Raw genomic sequence first — 16513 nt, forward strand, 5'->3', positions numbered from 1 at the left:
AATGGAGGCTAACAGATGAGGTAAAAGTATGGCGCTTAATGTACAGCTACATAGCAGGCCTCTCTTCTTTGTTGTCCTCGTATTCATTTATTTGTTTTTGTTTTTTTTTTGGAACAGGGTCTCTTTTGTTGTCCTGGCTGCCCTGGAACTTAATATGTAGATTAGGCTAGCCACAAACTAAGAGATCCACCTGCCACTGCCTCCTGAATGCTGGGATTAAAGGAAGGTGCTATCATGCCTGGCTTTAGGTACTATATATAAGATATATGAGGAAGGAGCTGGAGAGATGGCTCAGTGGTTAAGAGCACTAGCTGCTCTTTCAGAGGTCCTGAGTTCATTTCCCAGCAGCCACATGGTGGCTCACAACCATCTACAACGGGATCTGATGCCCCCTTCTGGCATGCAGGTGTACATGCGGATAGAATACTCATACACATAAAATAACTAAATAAACCTTTAAAAACAGTAGGTGTCAAATAAATATATATTTTATATATATGGAAATAAGATGGCTCATCAAGTAAAAGCATCAAGTAAAATGCTGCCAAGCCTGATGACCTGAGTTCAACCTCAGTGTTGCACAAGGTAATAAGAGAAAACTAACTCTTGAAAGTTATCCTTTGACCTCCAAGCTCATGATGCGGCACAAGCACCCACACACATACATATGCACACAAAAAAAAAAAAAACCAAAAACAAAAAAAACAAAAAACCCACATAATAAAAATTAAATAAATTTAAATAAATAATAATTTTATTTATCTTTATTAATCTCTTTTTTAAAAAATTTTGAGAAAGGGTCAATATGTAGCCAAGGCTAGCTATCAACTCCTGATCCTTAGCCTCCCAGGTGCTGGAAGCACAGGTATGAGCCCCCATACATACCTACATATATACTCAAGAAAAAAAGGAAATGACAGATTTTCACTTTACAGGCCAGGGTGGCCACAGATTTGCAGTAATCTTTCTGCCTTGGCTTCCTGAGTGACAGAATTTAAGCATGTGCCCCAACAATTAGCTAGACTTCCTTCTTTTATTTTGTCTTTGTGAGACAAAGTCTTGCTATGGAGGCTAAACTAGTCTGAATTTAAGGCAATCCTCTAGACTCAGTGTCCCAGGTGATAGAATCTAGGTTGTGCTACCACACCCTGCTCTAGATTTCTGTATTTTAGAGAAGTGAAATACTTTAATTATAATGCAATGGAAACTTTGTACAGTAAATAATGAGTAGAGTATACATTATAAAATAATAAGTATGACTGTACATGTGCTTTGTTTCTTTTTAAAAATCATCTACAACTTGTAACTCATGTTCTGTTTTCCTCACCTTCCCTTATACATGTTTACAACACCTAGTGAGCAAGTATGTTAATCACATATTTAGATCAGCTTTTTTTGTGTATAGGTATTTTAGTTTTATGTATGTCATGAGCAGCCATGTGAGTGCTGGGCATTGAACCCAGGTCCTATGGAAGAAAAGTCAGTGCTCTTAATTGCTGAGCCATTTCTCCAGCCCCTGAATCAGTTTTTGAGACAGAGTCTCATACCATAGCTCCAGCTGGCTTGGAAATCACTATGTAGTCCAGGCTCTCTAGACAACAATGCCTCAGCCTGTAGAGGGCTAGTATTATAGGTGTGAGGTACCACATTAGGCCCATCAAAGTTTTTTTTTTTGTTTTTTGTTTTTTTTTTTTGTTTTTTTTTTTTTTTTTTTTTTTTTTTGCTGATACTTCAAAACCAGTAGTTTGGCACACCTTGATATATTTCAAGTTTGTGCTCATTTAAAATAAAAATAGCTATTTATAATTATGGTAAGCATCAATTAAAATGAATAAGTAAACATTAGAATTCCCTGAATCAATTCAAATACAGTAAAAATGTGATAAACTACAATTACTGCTATGTTTTTATGCCCAGAAAATTTCCTTGATAACTAGCTATCCTTACCTTAAAATTTGAGTCAAAAAATTATTCATTGCATTCAACCAAGAATTTTAAAAATATAGAATGTGAACTTTTTTAGGAAATATAAATAAAAAATTATCACAGAGATTGTAAATTTGGGATGTTAAATATTTCTGAGATAATCTTGTTTGGTTTGTTTGTTTGTTTTTTGGGTTATTTTTTAAAGATTTATTTATTTATTTTATGTACCCACCATTGCTCTCTTCAGACACACCAGAAGAGGGCATAAGACCCCATTGCAGGTGGCTATGAGCCACCATGTGGTTGCTAAGGCTTGAATTCAGGACCTCTGGAAGATCAGTCAGTGTTCTTAATCACTGAGCCATTTCTCCAGCCGGATAATCTTGTATGACATCTTAGAGAGAACTATACTATCTATTGTCATTGTTGTGAGATAGGGTCTCTTCATGTAAACCAGGGTGGTCCTACAGAGGCCAGCCTGCCTCTGCCTCTGCCTCTGCCAGAATTAAAGGAATGTGCTATCACTTCTGGTAAGATCTGCTTTTAAAGAGAAAATCAACAGAGTACCTGCTGCTTCTAGCAATGCTTCCAGTCTCGCTTGGGTCTCTGGATCCACTGTGCGCAAATCTGTTCCTTCTGCTGTACTTGATAAGAATATCTCTGACGTTTTAAGGACTGGGTTATCCAAATCTTCTTGGTCCAAAATAAATGATTCAACCTGTTTATGAATTAAAGATAGAATAATGATAAAGCTAATGCCAATGTGATTACAATAACTATAATCTGTCAGCATTATTTGAAATTTAAATATAACCAGATAATTATATAAACATCAATTATGAGAACAGAACTTTGAGGGAGTATTCTGTTAATCTTTAAGCATGATGGCAGGTATAAAAGACACATTAAGTAAGTTTCTTGGAGAGCACTGTATCTTTATGTTCCTAGCACAGAGCATAAAAATCTATATTCATATATGAAGTATATACACCTAACCTTTTAGAAAGCTGTACACAGACCTAGATCGCAAAGTGCACACATCTCAGCCTCCTAGTGCAGACCTGCAATCCTAGCTTCTCAAGAAGTACAAGGCAAGTTAACACATCCCTTGTTCTAAGTAAAACAAAAAAGGGCTAAGTGGGCCAATGGGTGGCTAAGAATAAAAGTACTTGCTGCCAAGCCTGACAGTCTTGAGTTTGATCACAGAAACCCACATTGTAAGAGAGAAGTAAATTCTGCAAGTTATCTTCTACACTGACACCCATATGTGCACACACAGAGAAAAACACATATACACACACAGACAAATAAGTGTAAGGGGAGAAGCTGGGTGTGTGTCTTATATTAGAACACTTGTCTAGCATGTGCAAAACTAGGCTCAATCTCCAATATTGAAAAATAGATAACAGCATTGTTAGGCCATTATAAGATAATTCTCCTCTTTTCTAAATAATTTATTCTGACTCTAAAAAAAAAAAGTCAGTTTTAACCAACTGCTGGGTGTGGTGGTGCATGCCCAATACATCATACCTAGCAAGTATTTGATGTACACTCTGCTGAAATTAATAAATGATAGAATAAAAATCAATTACAAAATACATGGAACCCTCCAATTTTAAATCAAGTTAATTTTAATTGAATTTTAAAAAATTAAAGTGTACAGCTTTCTTGGAATGTATTAAGATTTATTTTTAATTATTTGTATATGCATGTGCCTATGAATGTGTGTGTTAACATGCACACAGGTACCCTCAGAAGCCAGAAACAAAGAAACCATCAGATCCCTAAAACTAGAATCACAGGGTGGTTTTGAGCTGTCTGACATACATGGCTGGGCATCTAGTATTCTGCAAGAACATTAAGCCATCTTAATAGTTAAGTCTATTTTATTTTTTTCTATCTATTGTTCTGCTTCCTATCTCATAAAAGTATAAAAACATTTGAATCTAAACTCTCAATTAAGTCAGGCAGTGGTGGCACATGTCTTTAATCTCAGCACTTGGGAGGCAGAGGCAGGCTGATCTTTGAGTCTACAGAGCAAGGTCCAGGACAGCCAAAGCTACACACAGAAACCCTGTCCTGGAGAGAGAGACAGACAGAGACAGACAGAGATGGGGGGGGCACAGAGACAGACAGAGAGAGACAGAAATACATAGACTAATATAGGAAGATCATGAGGGTTTTGAGGCTAGCTAGCTATATAACATAACCTAGTCTCAAAAAAAAAAAAAAATGGTTATGGCATGGTGTATTCCTGTAATTTCAGCTACTTGGGAGGCTGACATAGAATGATTAATGAGGCCACAGGCTGAAGACTAGCCTGGGCAACATAGCCTGGGCAACCTATCTCAATAAACAAAAAGCAAACAGCAGCTATAAACGTAGGTTTATCTTTCTTTAGTCTGCTGGCTAAGATCAAATGCACGTTAAGCATGGTGGCATATGCCTTTAATTCCAGCATCAGGAGGCAAAGGAAGGCATATCTCTTGAATTCAAGGTCAACCTGGATTTTCAAGTTCCAAGACAGATAGGGCTTTGCAGTGACCCTGTGTCAGCACAAAAAGATAAGGACATAAACCAATCTTAAAACCCAAAGGTCTGATTTCAAATCCTGACTCTTGCTGGATATGGGAGTACACATCTATAATCCTACCCCAAAGCTAAGAAAGTAAATGTCAAGTTCAAGGCTAGCCTATGCTGTGGTATAGAAATCCAGCCTCCAAAATAAAGAAAAAAAGGAAGAAACCTAGCTCTATCTGAATATAACTCTGTGTATGTTATATATCATATACATATTGGTAATCATATACTTTTCCTTCTATGATACTTAAGATTTATTTTTAGAATATATAAACAAGCCTTTTAGTTCAGTGGACAATGAGCACTCAACATGTTATAACTATGATTCCAGAAGCCATAGCAATGAAAGCATATATATCAGGACATACAATAATAGCTTAATCTTCAGAACTACAGCAATTTGGTATGGCTCAAATATAAAAATCAAATGGAGGTCAGTGAGAATTAGGACATAAAAAAAAAGCAAAATCCTAAATAATCTTGTATACTATGAAAACATTTTCTTTTGGGGGGTGGGGAACTACTTTATAGCCTAGGCTAGCAACAATCCTACTATCTCTGTCTCCAAAGTTCCAGGACAACAAATGTAAGCTGAAATGAGTAACACTTTGGTAAAAGAGAATTTACTCTAATGGCAGGGTAAAGAGCTGGAGATACAAGATTAGAGGCAGACAGACAGCAATAGCATAGGTGAAAGATAGTTTCATTTACAGCAGAACAACACAGAAAAAGAAATGAATTAGATGTCTACGATGAGAAATAGCAACAGAGTAAGCTATGAGGTCTCTGAGTAGAGTTACTAGTTTTAGGGCAATGCTACTTACAAAGATGACAAGGGTCAGTCAATATTTAGTTCAGTGCTAAAGTACTTGCCTAAGATCATACCCAAAGCCTTGGATTTAATGTCCAGTACCCCACCACCACCACCACCACCACCACCACCACCACACACACACATACACACACACACACAAATGGGGTAAGAAGAGATGGAGTAGACAAAAGAAAATGATCATTTCAGTTTTAAAATTGGAGAGCTTGAGATATTTACAGAAAAGAAGCAATAGGTAGTTGGAAGGTCTATTAAAAGAATCTGGGAATAGTAGCACATGCCTGTAATCCCAGCATCAGGTATTAAGGTATTAGAATGTGAGACTAGCCTGGGATCCATAGGGAGTACCAGGCCAGTCAAAGTCTACATAGAAAAGACTTTAATAAGATTAAAGAAATGGAGGTATCAGGCTGCTGGTGTAGTTCAGTGTTAAAAAGTAGTCAAGTCAATGCTACATGAAACATACAAATCAATGGGCCAAGGATACCCAGCAAGACCCTGTCCCCTAAAATTATTTAAAATAAGATAAAAAATTAAGAGAAAAAGAAGCCACATGAGTATCTTAAAGGAGAATGTTCTTATCAGAAGGACCTGAAAATGGCAAAGGCCTAGAAGTAGAACATGCTGATAGAGTATGTAAGACATTATTAGGCCAGGGAGCAGCTCGGCAGACAAAAGGGCTTAACTGAACTTGGCCATGAAAGTCTGCCAACTGGGGTTTAATTCCCTGAACCCAAGTGAAACTCCAGACATGCGATAGAAGGCAGAGACAGAAGAATTACCCAGGATCTCATTGGACAGCCACCTTGCAGCAGCAGAAACAAGAGATCCTGTCATGACAAGGATGACAAGGTAGAGCATCTCATCTCCCCCCCAACCCCCCAAGACAGGGTTTTTCTGTGTAGTCCTGGCTGTCCTGGAACTCACTCTGTAGACCAGGCTGGCCTCGAACTCAGAAATCCACCTGCCTCTGCCTCCCAAGTGCTGGGATTAAAGGTGTGTGCCACCACTGCCCGGCTTATGACAAGGTAGAAAGTGAGAGCTCCCTCCCCAAATTTGTCCTCTGACTGTCATACACATGCCATGGCATGCAACTGCCTGCACACACTAAATAAGTAAATAAATATATGAGTTTATAAGATAAAGTTGGAGTTTTGCTAAAACATGAGCACAAGAGCTGGATAGATGACTCAGTGGTTAAGAGCACTGACTGCTCTTCCAGAGGTCCCGAGTTCAATTCCCAATGGTGGCTCACAACCATCTGTAATGGGATTCAATGTCCTCTTCTGACAGCAACAGTGTGCTCACATACATAACACAAATAAATAAATCTTAAAAAAAAAAAAAAAAAAAAAAAAAAAAAAAAAAAAAAAACACAAAAAACCATGAGCACAAGACACAGGAATCCATGATGGCTGAATAGGAATGCTTTTATTTTAAATTATTACCAATGTAAGCCTACCTCTTATGGCTCATCCATGACCTCAAGTAAAGACTCAAACACTACCTATATCATCCAATTAATGCACACCAAGAGTTTATGCATTGATTCTGGTATCTTGGATTGCCACAGAACTATAACAAAATTAAATATGATGAGGTAATTCAATTGCAGCATGCCTGGGACATGCAATATAATTCATTAATATTGAAAGAAGTTTAAAAGGATATATACATTTTTCTCATTCCTTGAAATGTTATTACTGAAAAAAAAAAAAAAAACTAGTATCTTTGAGAGCAGAAAACATTTTTTTCCCCATCATCTAAAGCCTAGCATACAGCTTAACAAATAGTAGATTCTAAATAAATAACTCTATTCCAAAATACCAATCAGGCTAGATCTGTGGTATTACCCTGTAATCCCAACTACATAGGAAGTCAAGGCAAGAAGTTCAAAGCCTACTAGAACTGAGTTCAAGGCCAGTAATTTACTGAGACTTTGTCTCAAATAAAAAGAGGGCCAGAATCTTTAGCACCACAAAGAAGCTGGGAGCCAGGCATCACTGCTCATGCCTATCATCCTACAACTTGGAAAACTGAAGTAGGGTTGCTATAAATTCCAGGGCAGCCTGGGCTACACATAGTAAATTATAAGACAGCTTGAGACAGCTTGGATTATATTACAATATGAAATAATATCTTGAAAAAAATGACCAGGAATATAATATGGCTCAGCCACAGAGCACTCTCCTGGGATGTCCAAAAACGTGGGTTTTAATCCTCAGCGTGGATGAATAAATGAATGAATGAACAATCAACCAACCAAAACTCTTTTTTTTTTTTTTTTTTTTTTTTTTGCTATTTTGTGTGCACATGCATATGCAGGTCAGAAGACAACTTGTAAGAACCAGTTCCCTCGTTCCACTGTATAGGTTCTAAGGACTAAAACCTCTGAACAACCTTTTTTGTTTTCTTTTTGCAAGTGCTGGGGATAGATCCTTGGGCCTTGTACAGGATAGGAAAGTCCTCTATTGTTAAGCCACCATCACCAATTCTTGTTTTGTTTTAGCTTGAGACAGTCATGTGCAATTCACTGTGAAGCTAAGAACAACCTTGAATTTCTGATCCTTCTACCTCTACCCCTATGTGAGCCAAGATTACAGGTGCACACCACCAAGTCTAGTTTATATGGAGATAAACTCAAGATCCGTCAACACTAGGTTAGCACTCTACCAAATGAGCTATATAGCCTCTGCTGCTATGGACGGGGGAAAGAGGTGGAGGCTAGAGGGCAATCTTGGATTCCCTTCCTGCTCAGGCATCATGCACCTTGTTTTCTGAGACAAGGTCTCTCACTGAGGCCCAGGAATAGGTAATTAGGTTAGGTTAGGTTAGGTTAGGTTAGGCTAGGCTAGGCTAGGCTAGGCTAGGCTGGCTAGCTAGCAGCCAGCAAGCTCTAGGGGACTTATCTGTCTTGGCCTCCCCAAGGTAGAATTACACACATGCACTGCCACTCCTGGCTTTTTACTTTTTATGTGGATGTTGGTGATCTCAGGTCTGAACTCTCTCCAGCTATCCTTTGATTCCTTAATGTATAGGTCAGGCTGGCCCAGGGATCCCAAGGTAGCTTTATTCTGACACATAGGTAGGGACCTTTAGAATTATTTCATTTTTATGTTTCTTTCTTTTGAGATCGGCTCCATTGTAGCCCAGGCTGTCTTCTATCTCTTAACTCAGTATGCACTGAGGACAGACAACCTTCAACTTCTGATCTTCCTGACTCTACCTCCCATAGTCTTACACCATCAAGCTTGGTTTTATGCTATGATGGAAGAGAACCTAGATTTTCCTGTTGTACTAAGCGAACACTCTACCAACTAAGCTACATTCCCAGCCTGGAACTATGAAATTTTATATGAAAGATAAATTCATGAAGAAGTTCTACTCACTAAACAGTTTCTTCTGTAAAGAATGAATAAACAGTAGGACTAGAGAGATGACTTAGTAGTTAAGCACACATACTACTCTTACAGAGGACTAGAGTCCTATGCCCATCACCCACCTCTAACTCCAGCTCCATCAGAATGTGATGCTATTAATGTGATGCTATTAAGCACTCACACATAGACTCCACACATAGTTCCACACAGACATATAATTAGAATAGAACATAGGATCTAAGAGATATTTGTCCACCTATGTTCACCACAGCATCATTTACAATTACCAAAAGAACAAAGCCAGCATGGGCTACAAAACAAAACCCTGAATTTTCTCCAAAACTAGAGTGGGTGATTATTTCAAGATCACCCTAAGCTACATAGCCAGTTTGAGGCCAGCTTGGGCTTTATAAGATCCCACCTCAAAATACACACACAAGAGAATGAAAGAAAGGAACTGAAGGAAGGAGGGAAATGGATAGACACCAGTAATCCCAGCACTTTCAAATTAAAAGCACAAAGATCCTGCTGAGTTCTAGGCCAACCTGAGCTGTATGAGACTGAGTCTCAAAGGTGGGGGAGGGACACAACAAAGATGGCTCTGCAGATAAAAGCACTGTCACAAAAACCTAACAACCTGCATTGGCTCTCCAGATCCACAAGTGGAAGGAGACAACTAACTTCCAAAAGTTGTCCTCTGACCTTCACATTCAGGTAATGGGTCATGTACTTCCATGCTCACCTCTGTCCCTCCCTTCTTCCCTCCACACACTCTCACACAATTTTTTAAAGGAACATAAAAGATGAAAAAAAGGAGTTCATTACTTTTTTTTTATTAAATTTATGAACTACATGTTAAATGTTTAAAGATGCTTTTAACACTTAACAAAACCCCTTAAAAACAAAAACTCTCTCGTTCTTCAAATTTCACAATGAAGTCTTTTTCCACTAACACTAACCAATTCTGCACTGCTCTAAATTCATATAATAACAATCAATGCATTAATTTATATGCTGTCCTACCGCTTTACACAATGATACTGTCCAAGATTGATACTGAAGATTTTAAGTTATAGTAACAGCACATAGCCTTCCTTTGTTTAATATTTCCAACATCTCCAAAGTTTACATATTAGACTACAAAGTTATATTTCCTATTTTATCACTGATATTTATATAATAAAACCCTTTCTGTTTTAGTTCCCATAACAATTGCTGTATATTTTATTTTCATGAAAACCAGGTAAACTTTTTGAAAATATTTTAAATGAAAGTTCTTTTAACTGATAAACTTACTTTAGAAAATTTAAAACATTTCTGACTAGTTTTACATTAAACTTATTAGTACCTTCTATTTCTCTCTTGTTATGTGTAAGCCCTGGGATGCTATTAAAAACAGTGAATCACCTTGTTTACCTCAAGTTTGAATAGAGTATTCATGACAAAATTGCCATCTCTGACAAGAGTGGCCTCTAAACCAGTGAGTGTTTGTCAAGCAAGAGCAACTTTGTTCCCCGTGAGGCATCATATAAGAACTTGAGTCTATTTGAGTCTATCTCAGTTAGGTAGTTTCCACTGGCATCTAGTGGGTAGATACAGATACTACTAATGCATGGGAAAGCCCTCACAACAAAAAATTATCTGGCCCAACATGTCAATATACTAATGAAAACTCTGTTCTATATTACATAACAAATAACTATAAAGGAAATTAACTAGCTCTTTTGCCACTGGAAGAAAAATTCAACACTACATGGTCTGTACTTCTGACTCTTAACTACAGCTCTACCTCTCCAACCTATGCTTTCAGATTTTTGAATCTGAAAGTAATTTTCAGAGAGGAAAAAAAATCCCTACAAAGTTTCTGCTATAGTTTTCAGAGCCATATTCAGTATCTTTGTGCTTTTACAAAGTTGTAAAAACTATCGATATGATATAAATTTATTGAAAGAAAAAGATTATTGACTACTTTGAAGAATGAAAATTGAATGGCTAGTTGAGGTGGGAAGGACTTTACTTTCTACACGTTCTTTGAGACTGTTTAGTTTTATAATTTTAACCTTTTTCTTCCTGTAATGGAAACTGAACCTAGAAACATGTACATTAGATGAGAGTTCCACCCTATCATGAGCTACATCCTAAGCCCCATAACTTTGTAGTATACTGTCCCCCACAGTTTTACTCTGTAGCCCTGGCTGGCCTGAAACTTGATGTTTAGCATATAGACCAGGCTGATTTTAAAACTCAGAAATCTGTCTGCCTGGGATTTAAGGTGTATGTGTGTACAACTACACCCAGCAGTTTATAATATTAAAAGATGTCATATATTATTCAAATATAGTATATGCACACTTTAAAAAACTTTAAAATCATTGATCTAAAAAAGTCCTTTCTCTAGAAATTTTTTCTTTCAATCTGCTAAAAGGGGAGAGGTATCACTCCAAAATTCACATTTAAAAAGTGGTTTGTAACTGGTTTGTAGTGTGGTACAAGCCTTTGATCTCTGGCTGTGGCAGAGGTGAGCCTCTCTAAGTTTGAGGCCAGCCTGGTATACATAGTGAGACCCTGTCTAAAAACAAACAAACAAAAAAATTGACTTGTAAGCTACAAAGCTGATTCAGTGGTTAGGAAGACTGACTACTCTTCCAGAGGATCTGGGTTTAATTCCTATTACCCACATGGTGTCTCACAACTATCTGTAACTCCAGTCCCAAGGAGATCTGATGCCCTCATCTGGCCTCTGTGAATACTGCACACATATACCTACAAACCAAACCACTCATAAAATAGTTTAAAAAAAGAAAACTGGTTTATAAGGAGAGATGGCTCAGCAGTTAAGAACATGAAATGCTCTTACAGAAACCTTGATTCCAGCATCCACACTGGACTGCTTACAACTGCGTTCCAGCTCTAGAGATTCTGACAAACACATATATATATGGCATACAGACACACATACATATAAATCTTAGAAAAATAATTTAAGTTGACTTATATGGGTTTTATTTTTGAGACAGGTTCTCATGTTGTTCAGGCTGGGCCTGCTATGTATGAAACTGAGGATAGCCTTTAACTCCCGACTCATTCTCCTAACTCATTGGATTATAGTTGTGCACCTAGCTTGAGGAAATTCTTAACCTGACCTCTATTACCAAGTGCGAATTTTGGCTCCTCTAGTCAAGGACTTACATGGATAAGAAAGAGACTCAATAGCCCTGAAGAAATATAAAACAAGATATTCCCCCTGTTTAAAACTATATGCACTAATTGGATTTGGTGGCATCAGATGAAGCAGAAGTACGAAGTTTGAAGTCCAGTAGGGTGGCACATGCCTTTAATCCCAGCACTGAGAAGCAGAGGTTGGTGGATCTTTATTCAGTTCAGAATAACCAGGACTTTACAGTGAGTGTCTCAAAATCAAACAACAAAGTTTAATCCTTGCCTGAACTAAACAGCAAGCTCAGCCTGAGCAATTTAAGGCCATCTCAAATTTTACAAAGTAAAGACATGCTAGAGATGTAGTTAGCAGAGTACTTCCTAGCAAACACAAAGCCCTGGGTTTAATCCCCAGAACCACTAAACAAATAACTGACCAAATAATAAATTCCCTAAAATAAAATTTAAAAACTTAGGTTTTTGCTTGTTTGTTTTTAAATGTATGGAGTCTGGTTCAACAGTTATAAATACTTCAAGTCCAACCACCTCAGTTCAAACCCTAGAACTCATAGTAGAGAGGACTAACTTCCACAAGTTTGTCCTATGACATGTAAAAGAATGCTACCACACACACATGCATTTGTGCACATACACAATAATAATAAATAAAACTGAGAAAAAAATTACTAGTAGTAACAGTCCTAAATTCCCTCCTCAAACTATAGAATCTTTTAACTTAACCAGCCAGAGACATTACATTTTATTTTTCATTTCTTACCTTTTCCTGCCCCACATGGTAAAGGAGATAATCTCCATTTCCAAACTATGTAACAACTAATCCACTGTCTGGCTCTAAAATAATTTAGAAAATATGAAATGAGGATTTTATTATTCAAATACTTCACAGGTAAGATTTTTTTCTAAGAATATTATTTGTTATCCCTTCCAAAGTAACAGGAAAAGACAGTTCATAAGAAAAGAAAACAGAAAAGGTAAATAATTTAAGCAAAATAATTCATTTCATTCACAAAGACAGACTATATACCCTACTGCACTTACTGCTGCTGTGAGATATTTCAAGAATTTCTTTTCTGAAAGAAAGGGAAAACCACAAAAAAGCTTCTTCTTCTCTACAGGTTAAGAATCTACTTGCACACCAAATGCTACTCACCCTCCCCAAAATCCCCTGTAGCTCAGAGATCTGCATTCCAAAACTGAAGTTTTGTTGTTATTATTTTGGTTTTGGTTTGTTTTGTTGTTTTAGGGAGGTTTTTTAGAAGAAAAAGAAAGGAAGGAAGGCCAGCCAGCCAAACAAACATAGTGGTGGCTGAGACAAAATACTGCCTAGCACTCCCAAGTCCAGCCTAGACTACAAAGTATATAATCCTGTCCACAAAAAAAGGGGTGGGGGGGAAGAATCTAAATATACTCTCAATACCTAAATTCATTTGTGGCACAGAATGTATAAGTAAACAGAAGAATAAGAATAGGTGTTCTGAGGTTAGAGATGGCTTAGGGTTAAGAGCACTCACTGATGCTCTTCCAAAGGACCCCAGTTCAATTCTCAGCACCCACATAGTGGCTCAAAACCAGCTGTGACCCCAGTTTCAGGGAACATGACACCCTCTTCTGGATTCCATGGGCACCAGGCATAGAAGCAGTGTGCATTTTATTTCTTTTTATTTTATTTCTTTTTTATTTTATTTATTTTATTTCAGTGTGCACACATATAGGCAAAACACCATTACCTGTAAAACCAAAAATTTTGAGTATGAAGCTGGGCATAGTGGCACATGCATTCAATCCCAATCACTGGAAGACAGAAACAGGTTGATCTCTGAGTTCAAAGCCAATCTTGTCTACAAAGCCAGTTCCAGGTCAGCTGGGGCTATGCATTAAGACCTTGCCTCAAAAACACTATGAAAATGTATAGATTGTACCCGTAGCTTTAATACAGTGTATGTGAGGGGTTGGGGATTTAGCTCAGTGGTAGAGAGCTTGTCTATCAAGTGCAATGCCCTGGGTTCTGTCCTCAGCTCTAGAAAAAAAAAAAAATACAATGTATGTGACAGAGACAAATATAAGACAGGAATTTGACTTTGGAAGTTCACTAACACTTTTATCTGTGAAGAAATTTAAACACTACTCTCATAAAAGCAAATCAGTAACCTCTAATCTCATTCATGCCAATTATGTCAAAGTGGCCCCCCAAAAATCAAGGAGACTATCTTCCCATACATTCAGAATAAAGCCAGCCATTTCAGATTTTCCCTTACAAGTTACAAAGAAAACAAATCTTTAGAATCTAAAGTTAGCCAGCATTTTCTTTCCTAGCCAAACACCCATGTGGTCTGAGTTCAGCTCTCATAGTTTTATTGAAAGAATAAAAGCCTTCCACAAACCCAAATTGAGGGACCTACAGACTCCCCCAACGACTATCCAAATAAAACTCTTCTCTCATCTTGGCCTAGAATTTATTTTTCTTACAGGGAAATTAAAAAATATGGATGGATAATATACACAGCTTTTTTCCAAAGTAAAATGTTGAATCAAAAAACCCTCCTGTTCAGACCTGGGAAAAACAGTGTTGTAATTTTACTCTGGAATAATTTCTCCTTATTCCTGTCAAATGCACAAGCCAGGATCATCGGCACACAGAAATTCCTGTACTGTACTTTAACACCAGGACCAGAGGTTAAAGTCACAAGGGATGAACGAGGCATGCTAGGACCAATGTAGAAGAAATAGTTAGCTAGGCATGGTGGTGCACACCTGTAATTCAACACTAAGGAGATACAGGCAGGAGGAGGATCACAGAAAGTTCAGCCACCCTGGTCTACACAGCAACTCACAGACTAAATCTCAACAATTAAAAGTGAATAAATCATAGCTAAATTAAAAAGAAATATAATTCTGAGCACTTAAAACATCACAGTTCAGTTCTCTGACTTGACCATTGTCAAAGAAAATAAGTCAACCTGTAAATGCACATGTATGCAAGTACGTGTGCAAATATCTACAACTATGTATGTTTGTGTCAACTTTTCTTAAAGAGACTAAAGGACAGTATCCCCCGTCCTAAATTGCTCACACCTGAAAGGAGCACACAGTAATATACACATGTGCTAAAAGAAATGCAAGAGCTCAACGCATTTTCTTTACAAGAAAAGGCGTCTGTAAGATGCCTCATCTTCTCGAAGGCTAAAAACCTCAGAGTTCAACTATCCAGTTATTCCGAAGCTCAAAGATGCCTTGGAACTTCCTTTTCCTGTCTAACTTCATAAAACGTCCAAGAACCGATCACGTGATTTTTCGGAGTAAAAGCTGAGAACTTAATTCTCACCTGCCTCTAACTAAAGAGAAAATAAGAACTGCTCTACTTAAATGCACAGGCAAGGCCACACTTAACGCAGAGGCGAACAGCAGACAGGCTTTTTGAGCTAGCTGTGTCCGCCAGTTTCTCAGGCTCCCTCAGTACCAAGGGCAGGGACTTTGGCTAACAAGACCCCGCCCTCCCCCATCTCCAACACCGGGTGGGCGGGAGGTAGCCTGAGTCAGGGTTCCCGCGCGAAGCTCGCAGACCAAAGAACTCCCTATTGTGGGTCTACAGACGGTGACGGGAACCAGTGCCGCTCCTGACGCGCGCCGAAAAGCAAACCGAGCGCTCACTAGGCCCGCACCGCTGCCACCGTCGCCTTACAAGCGACTGCTGTCAGAGAACACTGCACCCGGGAAGCGGGAGGTGGACCAGCCAAGTGCTAGTCCAAAGATTTCACGTCTCACGCAACGTTAGAGACAAGGGTCCTGGAGCTATACCTCGGACACCTCGTCCTCGTCGCTTCCAGAGGCACCACCTCCGCCGCCCGTTCTCAGCACCGCAGCCGCCAACTTAAAATCCAGCGCTGCGTCCCCTCCGCCCGCGCTGCCGCCAGCACCGACTCCAGGCGCGGGCCCAGCCTCCCCAAAGAGCCTCACGGTGCGGATTCCCAGCCCGACCCCTCCCGGCGGAGGCGGCTCCGAGGCCCCAGCTGGGGCGGATCGCGGAGCTACGGAGTCCAAATCCTCCTCAAAGGAGGTGCCGCCGCCCCCGCTGTCCGTCAGCATGGTTCTCACGCGGAGCCGGAGACGCTGCCGAATCACTCGCGGCCACCGCCGCGGCTGATCCCGGGAAGGTGAGGAGCAGCAGGAGGAAGAAGCGTCTCTTTCCCCCCCGTCCCAGCAGCGCCACTAACTTCTCACTGCCTAACCTGCTGCCTCCCGCCCCTTAGACTCATCACTGGTTGCGATTTCCAGGCGCCTGCAAATCATTGGCCACAGAGATCTGTCGCTCACGCTCTCCGTCACGCGCTGCTAGCTGGCTCGCAGCCCCCAAGCTGCGTTGACCCGCGTAGGCCTAGGCGGTTGTGAACACCCGCCTCCTACTTCTCCCGAGCTGACTTCCGGTCTCCTTCTATATCTATTGGCCAGCCTCTGTGACTATCGTATCACGACCTTACAGTCTATTAGTTGGCCTTGTGGTCAGTCAAAATGAACCCTAACAATGGGGAACTCCATTGGTGCCAGATATTGTCGGTCATTTTGTCACGGGACGTCGCGTGGTACAATTGGCCTGTGAGACTACTGTTCATCCCGCCCCCAT

General features: G+C 39.4%; 1 protein-coding gene across 3 annotated transcripts in view; it reads right to left on the reverse strand.

Moving 5' to 3' along the window:
* Ankhd1 (ankyrin repeat and KH domain containing 1) overlaps window positions 1-16132 on the reverse strand; it is a 100051-nt gene extending 83919 nt beyond the window's left edge. For 2 of the 3 annotated variants that reach the window (XM_034518555.2, XM_034518554.2), the window contains exons 1-2: window positions 15691-16128; window positions 2494-2644 (exon numbers count right to left, since the gene is read on the reverse strand). In XM_034518555.2, the coding sequence (XP_034374446.1) occupies window positions 2494-2644; window positions 15691-15978 (439 nt within the window). In that variant the 5' untranslated portion in view covers window positions 15979-16128. Of the gene's footprint in view, window positions 1-2493; window positions 2645-15690 lie in introns of all 3 variants that reach the window. The other variant, XM_034518559.2, reaches the window with a different exon arrangement.
* Between the last annotated feature and the right edge of the window lie 381 nt (window positions 16133-16513).

The sequence above is a fragment of the Arvicanthis niloticus genome, chromosome 14 (assembly GCF_011762505.2).
Source record: "Arvicanthis niloticus isolate mArvNil1 chromosome 14, mArvNil1.pat.X, whole genome shotgun sequence".
In the NCBI taxonomy this organism is placed as follows: Eukaryota; Metazoa; Chordata; class Mammalia; order Rodentia; family Muridae; genus Arvicanthis; species Arvicanthis niloticus.